The 14,040-nt window shown below is 29.6% G+C and overlaps 1 protein-coding gene across 5 annotated transcripts; it reads left to right on the top strand.

Annotated features, from left to right (window-relative positions):
• Window positions 1-89: 89 nt before the first annotated feature.
• LOC120431962 (uncharacterized) lies at window positions 90-4,794 on the top strand. 5 transcript variants are annotated; one of them, XM_039597107.2, is made up of 6 exons: window positions 90-581; window positions 1,102-1,167; window positions 1,224-1,250; window positions 1,312-1,678; window positions 1,737-1,903; window positions 1,959-2,306. In XM_039597107.2, the coding sequence occupies exons 1-6, from the start codon at window positions 250-252 to the stop codon at window positions 2,143-2,145; spliced, it is 1,146 nt and encodes a 381-aa protein (XP_039453041.1). In that variant the 5' UTR covers window positions 90-249; the 3' UTR covers window positions 2,146-2,306. The 5 variants fall into 5 exon arrangements, with proteins under 5 accessions (XP_039453041.1, XP_039453032.1, XP_039453047.1 ...); XM_039597098.2 differs by having other exon boundaries at window positions 1,306-1,678; XM_039597113.2 differs by lacking the exons at window positions 1,102-1,167; window positions 1,224-1,250; window positions 1,312-1,678; window positions 1,737-1,903; window positions 1,959-2,306 and adding exons at window positions 3,668-3,742; window positions 3,802-4,183; window positions 4,246-4,409; window positions 4,477-4,794.
• The last annotated feature ends 9,246 nt before the right edge of the window (window positions 4,795-14,040 follow it).

Here is a 14,040-nt window from a genome sequence, read left to right as displayed (position 1 = left end):
TTTCGTTGAGAAATTTTTGTTTTAAAAATCCTTGAGTATGCTGCTCAAACTCAAATGTAAGTCTATTTTATTCAGTTTACTGCCGGTTCAAATTACTCAACTCGACTCGACTCCGTTTGATTCGGCCTAACCGTGTACCTAACAAAACCATTTTTTATGGCAAAGTGACAGTTCTTCAATGTTTTGTTTTTCACTTAACCCAAAATCGTGTCATCCACCGAAGAATCTGCCACACAGTTCCCACCGACCATGGCCAGCACCACCCTGCCCGATTGCCACTGGGAGCTGTGCCACCGGTTTATGGCCCGCTACCAGCACCTGTTCCGCGAGGGTCAAGTGGCCACCCTGGCCCACTTTTTCGCAAACACCCAGCTGGCGATAAGTGGCCACGCGCACCAGACCGGGCAGCTCTTGCTGGAGCTGGTGCGGGATCAAGCGGAAGTGAAGCTCGAAGTCGAAAACGTTGAGAATGGGGTGGGTGAGGAGGCTGAGCTGGAATCGGTGCCAACCGAGGTGACCATCAAGCAGGAAGCGAGCGAGGACGGAGAATGTGCTGCGAGGAAGGAGGTCGAAGTCGAAGAGTAAGAATCTATTGAAAATAAGTCAAAGCAGTTGTGCCGTGACATAACCGGAATGGCGTTGAATAACGTAGTTCATGTTAGTTTAGTTCTTCGAGTGGTACTAGAAATTCAATGACGGGTTTGGTAAACGCTGGATTTCCTTCAAAATTGTACACGCACGTTCAAAATCACTCAGTTTTCGTCGAAACCGAACCTACTCAGAAATGAGTAAAGGGGGCATCTGTCAGAATTGAGTAAATTTCACTCAGAATTACGAAAAGAAGGTTAAGTAGGTTCGGTTTTGACGAAAACTGAGTGATTTTGAACGTGCGTGTAAACATTCTAGGTACTTGAAGTTCACATCCGTGTTAGGGAAGCGCTTTTTCGGTGGCCAACTTTATGCATTCTAGGTACTTGTCATTCCCGTCCGTGTTAGGGAAGCGCTTATTTTGCTTGCAAACTCACTGCATTTGGCAAACATACAAAATAATTGTTTTGATAGTAAAACAACGTAAAACTTTTGTAATGTTTGACTTTTCAGACCATCAAAATCTACTCAAATTGCCACGGAGAATGCGGAAACATTAGTCTCAGCAGGTTGTTCGGAGTGAGTGCCAGGTGAAGTAAAGTGTACACATTTTTAAATTTATTAAATTTTTTCAGAATCACCTCTATGGAACTGTCTTCAAAGTAATTTTTGTCAATTCTCTGTTAAATTTTAATTCGACACTCAAATTCTTTCTAGTTTTAGATTAAACGACCCGCCTTTGGTTAAACCACCCGCAATGGAACCGATGAGGCACGAGTCGGACGCGGAAATCATTGCCAAACTAACTTTTTTCAAGCCTGCTCGGTACATTCGTAGTCTCGAAAATTTGTATCGTAATTTGGTGATTTTTGACACAGACTTTGACAAAACCATCAACGAATTAAATCGGCTGGGATCGGGTACGTTGTTTATCGCCGGCCATGAACTGCAAGCCGGACAATGCCGTGGTATGATTTGCTTGCGTGAAACGGTTCTGGCGGACGCTTGTGGCATCACTGTTCAACAAGCGAAGGGGAAAGCGAAAGAGGAGTTTCTCAGGAATATGAAAGCTTTTTGCTATCAGATTGTGGTATGCCTTATTACAAATTAGCATGCGATTTTTATCATTAAATTTGATTAATTTTTAGTCTAAGAAACCAACTTTACCGCCAATCCAAATCGCACGACTGTGGGACCCTGCTACAAACATTGAGTATTACAAATCCATTATGCAAAAGTCTACAGAAGAGGAAACTCAGCGAGAATTGATATTTAGCGAAGAGTTTACCGAGAATGAGCAATACATTTTTAAACGGTACGTTGTAATTAGAGTTTTCCAACTCAAAAACTTATTTTTCTTCAACTTCTAGCATTGCTGACGGACTAAATCTGGAAACGAGTTACGTTAGACGGGCGCACGGCAGACCACAGCTAAAAGTTCGGCCTCGAGCAGCTCCTGCCTTGGCGATCGTGGAGCAGATAGTTGTCCATAAAGATCCAAAACTGAACGAGCTGTACGATGTGTTTCCACCGAGGGGGCGAAGCCGACGCTGGTAGTTTGTGGCTTATATTTTTGCTTTTGGTTTTTTGCATTTGGCGAATTTTTACGCAAACTTAATTGTTGAACTTACCGCTGTGGTGTATGTTATAAGCTGATATTCAATTTATACAGTTTCGATAAAGCTTTTTTCTTGACAATAATAAACATGTAAAATCGGGGATGCAAATCTGAACTTTCCTGATTTTTTTTGTAAAATTTAATGTTGAGGAAATGATTTTGAGGCCGGTACGAAAATAACAGCCCAATTTTGGATTTTTTTATGTTCGGCAAGATTGGGTTGTTTAGCGCCATCCCAAATCGTTTAACTCTTTCAGGTCTGATGGGTTATCAAAATCAAATTATTCGCTCTACAGCATTGACTTGGTGTTCTCGCTTGCGAGATTCCTACTGGAAACTAGGTGTCCGAAGGCTTGATTATTGAGACAATTGCAAACCTCCTTTTACACCTAAGCTTCTATCCACCCCGGGACTCGAACTGACGACCTTTGGTTTGTGAGTCGAACTGCCTACCAGTGACTCCACCTGGGCAGGACCCAGGGAGACGACTCCAACACCTGGACTGAGCTAACGACCTAACCTCTAGGTTAGACCGGGGCCAACATTTACTTTCCCGTCCGACGGAAGGCGTGATCAGACAAATCTCGTCTCGAAAAATGCCACCGGGACCTTCTGGGATCGAACCCAGGCCGACTGGGTGAGAGGCACGCTTACCCCTACACCACAGGTCCCGGTGATGGGTTATATCTGACCCAATTTTTAAAAATTTCCAAAACATGCTTATAATTTTAATATAGTCATAAGAATCATTTTTCCATCACTACAAAAAAAAATTCAGAAAATTCAGGTCTGAAAGGGTTAAGGAAATCTTAAAACTGATTTATTTTTGTCATTTTTGCAAATAAAATCTGTTTCACGTGTTGAAGGGAACTGGCAACTCTGCAACTTTATGGCAACCTGACAGTTTTTTTTGTATTGTTTACATTTGGTGGGAGGAGATTGCCGACTGTGAGATCGTTGAATAAAATTAAATGCATTAAAATTGCAACTAAAATATGAACTTTTACGATGATTTTGATATCGGGTAAGTTAAGACGAATTTTACTTAGCAGTAATTAAATAATCTAATTTAATCAAACTCAGCGTGGCCCGAAGAGATGTTGGAGAAAGCCTTACACGCACGTTCAAAATCACTCAGTTTTCGTCAAAACCGGGGTATCTGTCAGATTACTCATTTCTGGGTAGGTTCGGGTTTGACGCAAACAGTGATTTTGAACGTTTTTTCTAGGTTAGATTACGCCTAGCTTTCTTCTTGTCATTTATTCACATTTGAAGTGCGCCATTGCACTAGAATTCATTGAAACGTTTAAGCGGCCAGTCCTACGGCGTAAAGTTTGCCGCAGAGATATATTTTTCTACGTGCAAAGCTCTAACACAAAATGCAACTCCCCTTCCTTCTCAATTTTTCTGTTGCAACAATTACATTTTAAATCCGAGATTATATCTATCCTAATTCCCTAGGTTCGACTCGTTGGACTCTCCAATAGTCACAGTAGATGCACCACCCGCGGAAGTGGCTCCAGTACGGGCCCCAGAGTAAGTTTAAGGAAATCAACTCGCTTGGTGGAATGGAGATTTTTTATTTTTTGTTGCAGTCGCGTCGTCGCCGTCGCGCCAAAGGTCAAAAAGCCAGGAATAAGAAAGTTGAAATTCTTCATGTTCGAAGCGCACGCCAAAATCCTGGCCGGCCTGACCCACTTCAAGCCGGTCGAGACGCTGCGGACGATCGAGGACGTGTACCGGAATCTGGTCGTTTTCGAGGGGAACTTTGAGCAGACTTGCAACGATTTCCAAAAGCTGGGCGCGGACCGGCTGGTGGTCCAGCAGGTGGGAGGGAAGGGAGGAGCGTCGTTGTGCCGGATCAAGGTTGGCCAGTTTGTGCTGGCGGAAGCTCAGGGCAGCACAAATCGGGCGGCCAAGCGGCACGCACTGGACACGTTCTACCAGACTGCCAAAAGTCACTGCTACAGGCTTGAGGTGGGGTTTGCAAGAAAACAGATTTAATTACAGAATTTAATTATAAATTTGTTAAATTTAAGTATCTGAAAGCAAGCAATGCGTTGGAAAACCAAATTGCACGACGTCCCAATGGAGGGATCGGTATTTACAAAAATATCATCAAACAGTTCAGGCAAGAATCCATCGATCAAGAGCTGGTGTTCCGGCCTGAGTTTACCAAAGAGGAACGTTCCGTGCTTATCAAGTTGGTTAAAAACTTATTGAATCTAATACACCCGTAGAAGGTATATCTGAACGTTTTCTAATTTCAGACATGCCTCCAAGATGGACCTGAAGGCGATCGCGTTTGGGCCGAAGGACAACCTGCAGTTGAAAGTTATCGGTCTGCCCATACCGGCACTGGCCATCGTGGAGCGTATTTTGGTGCGAAAAGATCCCCAACTGAGGGCGCTTTACCAGGCCATTCCACCGATGGTGGGCGCGCGACGAATTGACTAGTTGATGGATTCTGTAACTGAAGATTTGTTTTCTTTTTTAAATCTGTTATTAATTACTATCTAAAAAGATAGACTGGCTTAAGTATGTCGACTGAATTTGGACTAATAAATGAACTTTATTAAATACTAACAGTTTAACTATTTGCTTTTTTCCCTGCGGAGTAGGATGAATAGCGATTATATAATGAGGTTCAACCATTTAAATCGGTGCTTCTAACTTTGGTAATTTTTGAGTTCCTAAACGATTTTTTGCTAGATTTTTGCTTATTTTTTTTTTGAAATTAAATGGGTCTTTATTGAACATTCTTATAATAATTACTTTTCTTTTACATGCCAAGTGGTATGGCTGAATGCTCTTCATCTTTGTTGCTCCTGGTGACGCCAAAGCAGGAAAATCCACGTCCGTGAATGCTGGTGGTGTTTTGCGACGATTTGGTTGGTGTCTCGTCGTCGTTTTAATGCCGATTTTTTACAAACTCAGCTCGTTTTGGGAAGCTCCGATTCTTGGTCGAATGGTCGCCACCACAATTGAAGCATTTCGCTTCGATGTTCTCGTTAATTGTGTTGCAAGCGAACCGGTTTCCAGACGAATTTTGAGCGTCCTTGCTCAAACTGCCTGGCTTTGCAAGTAGTGCATCGGCATTCTTTAGCTTCTTCAAATGTACCGATCCTGCTGGTGAGGACCGCATAATTTTTCTGCCGTGAGGCATTATTAGCACTTTTCAGGAGCTAATATCGTGGAGTGCCTCATTGGTTGGTGATCCACAAGGGCATAGATTTTTTGCTTATACACGCAAAACGGACATTAGGTATAAATCCCTAATTTTTAGTATTTTTTGAACTTATGTTCTAGCTTGTCAAATTATACCTAAAAATTAGTATTTTTTTCTTCCTAAAATTTAGGATTTTTTTAGAACACTGAAGTACTTCTTAAAAATTCCTGAATTTTAGTATTTTTTTTAGTTCTAAAATTGCGATTCACGTTTTGACAAGTCAAAACAAAATAATTTCGTGGCTGTGAGTTGGTGCGAGTTGGTGTTCCGCAGTGCTGCTGAAAACTTAGGAACTTTGGCAAGGTAAGTTTTGTGCAGGAAGAAAAGTGGCTCTCCGGTTCTGCACGGAGAACGGAACCCGGAGCATCGTTGTTAGAGGAAGTGTGGCTCGCGTATTTGTGGAAGAGGAGGAAGAGGAGGACGGAACCTTCAACTCCCGGCGGAATTAAAAAAGCCGCCACTTCCCTCTCGTGCTCTGGAGGACGGATCTCGGGACGGATTTTTGCGGAAGAGCTGGAAAGGGGAAGTTTAAACGGACCCCAACCGTGGAGATTGTGCGACCGTGGCGATTGTGTGAATGAAAAGTTGTATCGAGTTTGAGTTTGACGAACCAATTTTTATCTTTTTGTGATTTGGTTGGACGTTGCGGGTGTGTGTATGTATGCGTTTGTGAAAGTGTTCGTGTGTGTGTGTGTGTGTGTGTGTGTGTGTGTGTGTGTGTGTGTGTGTGTGTGTGTGTGTGTGTGTGTGTGTGCTCGTGTGTGTATGAGAGACTGAAAGTGAATGGGTGGGGGTAGACGAAGAGAAAGAGAGAAAGAAAGAGAAAGTGAGAGAGAGAAGAGGAGAGGGAGAGAAGAGGGAATGAAAGAGAGCGAAAATGGGAAAGGGAGAGAGAAAGTAGAAAAGGGAGAGAAAGAAGGAGTTTGTGAGAGAATGCTGGAGGGGAAGAGCGAAAGAAAATGTGGGAAAGAGATAGGGTGAGGGTAGAGGAAGAGAGAGATAGAAAGTAAGAGAGAGAGAAAGTGGGAGTGAGAGGGGCAAAGATGAAGAAAGAGAGAGATAAGAGATATAGTTGGAGAGAGAGTAGGAGATGGAGAGATAGTAGGAGAGGGAGAGATAGTAGGAGAGGGAGAGATAGTAGGAGAGGGAGAGAGATAGTAGGAGAAGGAGAGAGAGTAGGAGAGGTAGAGAGAAGGTGGGAAAGAGAGAGGTGAGAAAATATGGGAGAGAAAGAAAGGGAGAGAGGGTAGGAGAGAAAGAGAAAAAGTTGAATTGAGAGGAAGGGAAGAGAGAGATAGCAGGGAACAGGAAGAGCGAGAAAATAGAAAGAGAGGGGAGAGAGAGAAAATTTTAAAAATCTCTAATTCCAAACATTTTAAAACTCCAAAAAATCTTATATTCTACAATTCCAAATATTTAAAGATTAAAATGTTGAAGTTGTAAAAATATTAAAATATTAAAATAATAAAAGATATTTAAAATAAATAAATATTGAAATATTAAAGATATATTATATAATATTATACAAAATTATAATGTCAAAATATTCAAATCATTAAATATTTATTTTAGGTACGTACATTTATGCAAAAGTTGTGTTTTATGTAAATAAAAATATTAATATCATTTAAAATTTTGTTTTTCTTCTGCCTGCATAACTCTTGGAAAATACCTAATTTAAAAATTAAAATATTAAAATATTAAAATATTAAAATATTAAAATATTGAAATATAAAAATATTAAAATATTGAAATTTTAAAAAATTAAAAAATTAAAATATTAAAATATTAAAATATTAAAATATTAAAATATTAAAATATTAAAATATTAAAATATTAAAATATTAAAAAATTAAAATATTAAAATATTAAAATATAAAAATATTAAAATATTAAAATATTAAAATATTAAAATATTAAAATATTAAAATATTGAAATATTAAAATATTAAAATATTAAAATATTAAAATATTAAAATATTAAAATATTAAAATATTAAAATATTAAAATATTAAAATATTAAAATATTAAAATATTAAAATATTAAAATATTAAAATATTAAAATATTAAAATATTAAAATATTAAATTATTAAAATATTAAAATATTAAAATATTCAAATATTAAAATATTAAAATATTAAAATATTAAAATATCAAAATATTAAAATATTAAAATATTAAAACATTAAAATATTAAAATATTAAAATATTAACATATGAATTTATTAAAATTTTAAAATATTAAAATATTAAAACTTTAAAATATTAAAATATTAAAATATAAAAATATTAAAATATGAAAATATGAATTTATTAAAATATTAAAATATTAAAATATTAAAACTTTAAAATATTAAAATATTAAAATATAAAAAATATTAAAATATTAAAATATTAATATATTAATATATTAAAATATTAAAATATTAAAATATTAAAATATTAAAATATTAAAATATTAAAATATTAAAATATTAAAATATTAAAATATTAAAATATTAAAATATTAAAAAATTAAAATATTAAAATATTAAAATATTAAAATATTAAAATATTTAAATATTTAACTATTGAAATATTAAAATACTGAAATATTTAACTATTAAAAAATTAAAACATAAAAAAACCAAAATATTTATAAAAAAGATAAATTTAATATTAAAAATATAGATGCATTGAAAAAATAAAATATAATTTAAATTTTAATATTCATTTTTAGGTGATATTATTTATGAAATAGTTGTGTTTGATATAAATAAAAATATTAATATCATATAAACCATTGTTTTCTTCTGCCTGCATATCTCTTGGATAATACCTAATTTGATCTTTGATTATTCTTAAGTATAAGTAATTTTCGATCCCTCACGTTTAAAGAAATTACCTCAAATTTAGGTATTTATGCCTAGAAATAAGGAATAAATGGTCCGCCATCTTTGATTATACCTGAATATCAGTAATTTTGGATCCCTCATTTTTTCTGAAAATACCTCAAATTTAGGTATTTATTCCTAAAAATTAGGAATAATAATGGTCCGCCATCTTGGATTATACCTGAATATCAGTAATTTTGGATCCCTCACTTTTCCAGAAAATACCTCAAATTTATGTATTTATACCTAGAAATAAGAAATAATCATGGTCCGCCATCTTGGATTATACCTAAATATTAGTAATTTTGGATCCCTCACTTTTTCTGAAAATACCTCAAATTTAGGTATTTATTCCTAAAAATTAGGAATAATAATGGTCCGCCATCTTGGATTATACCTGAATATCAGTAATTTTGGATCTCTCACTTTTCCAGAAAATACCTCAAATTTAGGTATTTATACCTAGAAATAAGGAATAATCATGGTCCGCCATCTTGGATTATACCTAAATATCAGTAATTTTGGATCCCTCACTTTTCCAGAAAATACCTCAAATTTAGGTATTTATACCTAGAAATTAGGAATAATAATGGTCCGCCATCTTGGATTATACCTGAATATCAGTAATTTTGGATCTCTCACTTTTCCAGAAAATACCTCAAATTTAGGTATTTATACCTAGAAATTAGGAATAATAATGGTCCGCTATCTTGGATTATACCTAAATATCAGTAATTTTGGATCCCTCACTTTTCCAGAAAATAACTCAAATTTAGGTATATATACCTAGAAATAAGGAATAATCATGGTCCGCCATCTTGGATTATACCTAAATATTAGTAATTTTGGATCCCTCACTTTTTCTGAAAATACCTCAAATTTAGGTATTTATTCCTAAAAATTAGGAATAATAATGGTCCGTCACAGTGGCGCCGACTAGTCCAAAATGTTGGGGGGGCACGGTTGTTTTCCGAAATCAATAGGTAAGAGTGGCGATAAGCTGTTTGAGTTTCTTGTATATCACGAATTTTACCAATTGGAATATTACGATGTGAAAAGAATTTTTTTCATCCGGAATCCATTATTTTTGGAAAAATAATTTATTAAAACGTGATTTAAAATTGTGATTGGATTAATTATTTGTATGTTTAGAAGGCGAATTCCTTCTTATTGGCATATTCTCACTCATAATTAACAGATATTAAGAAATTCAGCAATACAAATATTCTAAAAATAAAAACAAAAGTAAAAAGCAAAAATTTAGAACTTGAGAAATTAAAAATAAAACTAATACACAATAAAAAACAACAATTTTTCAAATCTGCTATTAAAAAAAAGATACACAAAATTCAATATTCCAAAATTAAAAATAATATTATAATAGAAAAAAAATCTAGAGATAAAAAAACTCATGGCTTGAAATTTTTGAGAAATCAAAAGAAGAAATTCAGAAATTTAAGCAATCAGAAATTTAGAAATAACAATAAAATTCAATGTTGAAAAATCTAACATTTAAGCCATTTTTTCAGAATTTAGGTATTTAAGAAATTTAAGAATTTAAGAATTTAAGAATTTAAGAATTTAAGAATTTAAGAATTTAAGAATTTAAGAATTTAAGAATTTAAGAATTTAAGAATTTAAGAATTTAAGAATTTAAGAATTTAAGAATTTAAGAATTTAAGAATTTAAGAATTTAAGAATTTAAGAATTTAAGAATTTAAGAATTTAAGAATTTAAGAATTTAAGAATTTAAGAATTTAAGAATTTAAGAATTTAAGAATTTAAGAATTTAAGAATTTAAGAATTTAAGAATTTAAGAATTTAAGAATTTAAGAATTTAAGAATTTAAGAATTTAAGAATTTAAGAATTTAAGAATTTAAGAATTTAAGAATTTAAGAATTTAAGAATTTAAGAATTTAAGAATTTAAGAATTTAAGAATTTAAGAATTTAAGAATTTAAGAATTTAAGAATTTAAGAATTTAAGAATTTAAGAATTTAAGAATTTAAGAATTTAAGAATTTAAGAATTTAAGAATTTAAGAATTTAAGAATTTAAGAATTTAAGAATTTAAGAATTTAAGAATTTAAGAATTTAAGAATTTAAGAATTTAAGAATTTAAGAATTTAAGAATTTAAGAATTTAAGAATTTAAGAATTTAAGAATTTAAGAATTTAAGAATTTAAGAATTTAAGAATTTAAGAATTTAAGAATTTAAGAATTTAAGAATTTAAGAATTTAAGAATTTAAGAATTTAAGAATTTAAGAATTTAAGAATTTAAGAATTTAAGAATTTAAGAATTTAAGAATTTAAGAATTTAAGAATTTAAGAATTTAAGAATTTAAGAATTTAAGAATTTAAGAATTTAAGAATTTAAGAATTTAAGAATTTAAGAATTTAAGAATTTAAGAATTTAAGAATTTAAGAATTTAAGAATTTAAGAATTTAAGAATTTAAGAATTTAAGAATTTAAGAATTTAAGAATTTAAGAATTTAAGAATTTAAGAATTTAAGAATTTAAGAATTTAAGAATTTAAGAATTTAAGAATTTAAGAATTTAAGAATTTAAGAATTTAAGAATTTAAGAATTTAAGAATTTAAGAATTTAAGAATTTAAGAATTTAAGAATTTAAGAATTTAAGAATTTAAGAATTTAAGAATTTAAGAATTTAAGAATTTAAGAATTTAAGAATTTAAGAATTTAAGAATTTAAGAATTTAAGAATTTAAGAATTTAAGAATTTAAGAATTTAAGAATTTAAGAATTTAAGAATTTAAGAATTTAAGAATTTAAGAATTTAAGAATTTAAGAATTTAAGAATTTAAGAATTTAAGAATTTAAGAATTTAAGAATTTAAGAATTTAAGAATTTAAGAATTTAAGAATTTAAGAATTTAAGAATTTAAGAATTTAAGAATTTAAGAATTTAAGAATTTAAGAATTTAAGAATTTAAGAATTTAAGAATTTAAGAATTTAAGAATTTAAGAATTTAAGAATTTAAGAATTTAAGAATTTAAGAATTTAAGAATTTAAGAATTTAAGAATTTAAGAATTTAAGAATTTAAGAATTTAAGAATTTAAGAATTTAAGAATTTAAGAATTTAAGAATTTAAGAATTTAAGAATTTAAGAATTTAAGAATTTAAGAATTTAAGAATTTAAGAATTTAAGAATTTAAGAATTTAAGAATTTAAGAATTTAAGAATTTAAGAATTTAAGAATTTAAGAATTTAAGAATTTAAGAATTTAAGAATTTAAGAATTTAAGAATTTAAGAATTTAAGAATTTAAGAATTTAAGAATTTAAGAATTTAAGAATTTAAGAATTTAAGAATTTAAGAATTTAAGAATTTAAGAATTTAAGAATTTAAGAATTTAAGAATTTAAGAATTTAAGAATTTAAGAATTTAAGAATTTAAGAATTTAAGAATTTAAGAATTTAAGAATTTAAGAATTTAAGAATTTAAGAATTTAAGAATTTAAGAATTTAAGAATTTAAGAATTTAAGAATTTAAGAATTTAAGAATTTAAGAATTTAAGAATTTAAGAATTTAAGAATTTAAGAATTTAAGAATTTAAGAATTTAAGAATTTAAGAATTTAAGAATTTAAGAATTTAAGAATTTAAGAATTTAAGAATTTAAGAATTTAAGAATTTAAGAATTTAAGAATTTAAGAATTTAAGAATTTAAGAATTTAAGAATTTAAGAATTTAAGAATTTAAGAATTTAAGAATTTAAGAATTTAAGAATTTAAGAATTTAAGAATTTAAGAATTTAAGAATTTAAGAATTTAAGAATTTAAGAATTTAAGAATTTAAGAATTTAAGAATTTAAGAATTTAAGAATTTAAGAATTTAAGAATTTAAGAATTTAAGAATTTAAGAATTTAAGAATTTAAGAATTTAAGAATTTAAGAATTTAAGAATTTAAGAATTTAAGAATTTAAGAATTTAAGAATTTAAGAATTTAAGAATTTAAGAATTTAAGAATTTAAGAATTTAAGAATTTAAGAATTTAAGAATTTAAGAATTTAAGAATTTAAGAATTTAAGAATTTAAGAATTTAAGAATTTAAGAATTTAAGAATTTAAGAATTTAAGAATTTAAGAATTTAAGAATTTAAGAATTTAAGAATTTAAGAATTTAAGAATTTAAGAATTTAAGAATTTAAGAATTTAAGAATTTAAGAATTTAAGAATTTAAGAATTTAAGAATTTAAGAATTTAAGAATTTCAGAATTTAAGAATTTCAGAATTTAAGAATTTAAGAATTTAAGAATTTAAGAATTTAAGAATTTAAGAATTTAAGAATTTAAGAATTTAAGAATTTAAGAATTTAAGAATTTAAGAATTTAAGAATTTAAGAATTTAAGAATTTAAGAATTTAAGAATTTAAGAATTTAAGAATTTAAGAATTTAAGAATTTAAGAATTTAAGAATTTAAGAATTTAAGAATTTAAGAATTTAAGAATTTAAGAATTTAAGAATTTAAGAATTTAAGAATTTAAGAATTTAAGAATTTAAGAATTTAAGAATTTAAGAATTTAAGAATTTAAGAATTTAAGAATTTAAGAATTTAAGAATTTAAGAATTTAAGAATTTAAGAATTTAAGAATTTAAGAATTTAAGAATTTAAGAATTTAAGAATTTAAGAATTTAAGAATTTAAGAATTTAAGAATTTAAGAATTTAAGAATTTAAGAATTTAAGAATTTAAGAATTTAAGAATTTAAGAATTTAAGAATTTAAGAATTTAAGAATTTAAGAATTTAAGAATTTAAGAATTTAAGAATTTAAGAATTTAAGAATTTAAGAATTTAAGAATTTAAGAATTTAAGAATTTAAGAATTTAAGAATTTAAGAATTTAAGAATTTAAGAATTTAAGAATTTCAGAATTTCAGAATTTCAGAATTTCAGAAGTTCAGAAGTTCAGAAGTTCAGAATTTAAGAATTTCAGAAGTTCAGAAGTTCAGAAGTTCAGAATTTCAGAAGTTCAGAATTTGAGAATTTTGGAACTTAATTTCAAAATTTTTTAAGGTGCAGTTTAAATTTCTATGGCCTTATTTTTTTTTTTAAATCGATCATAAATTGTAGAAGGCGATACACTTGTGTTTTTTAAGATTATATGATTATAATGCGTCTTCAAAAAATTTCTTTTTTTGAGACAATTATATGTTTAAGCTAAAATTGGTACAGAACGTTTTAGGTTAACAAAAGTCTTTGAAATCTCTTCAAATGCTTTCTAAAATACCCAAAATATTATCGAATTTATCAGCATTTTTGTAAATGTAAATGTAAAGCAGTCAACAAAGTGTTTCAGTTTACTTTCGCTAAATCCTTATCTACAATGGCAAATCGCAGAATGTTGCGTCCGAAAACTTGATGATTGTTTTCGCAAGAGTTTGCGTAAGTTTGATTGTAGATGAGGTACTATAGAAAAAATGTAAACGATTTAAAAAAAAATTACAGATTTCAAAAAACCACAAATGTTTTTGAACTATTTTACAGATTCGCTTACAAGAATTCTATCCGTGTGTACAAACGATGTTTCAATTAAGGTTTAAATATTATTTTCAATTATTTCTGTGAATTTTATTTGTAATATTTGAAAAAAAAAAAAGAATATTTTCCTTCCAAAATTTCTGGGGGGGCACAATGTATGGGCTGCCCCCCCTGCCCAATTTTAAGGGGGGCAAAAAGTACCGTGCCCCCCCAGAGTCGGCGCCCCTGGT

This window comes from Culex pipiens, chromosome 1, assembly GCF_016801865.2.
Source record: "Culex pipiens pallens isolate TS chromosome 1, TS_CPP_V2, whole genome shotgun sequence".
NCBI lineage: Eukaryota > Metazoa > Arthropoda > Insecta > Diptera > Culicidae > Culex > Culex pipiens.
The sequence above is the reverse complement of the archived record's forward strand: the minus strand, read 5'-3'. Positions and strand labels throughout refer to the sequence as shown.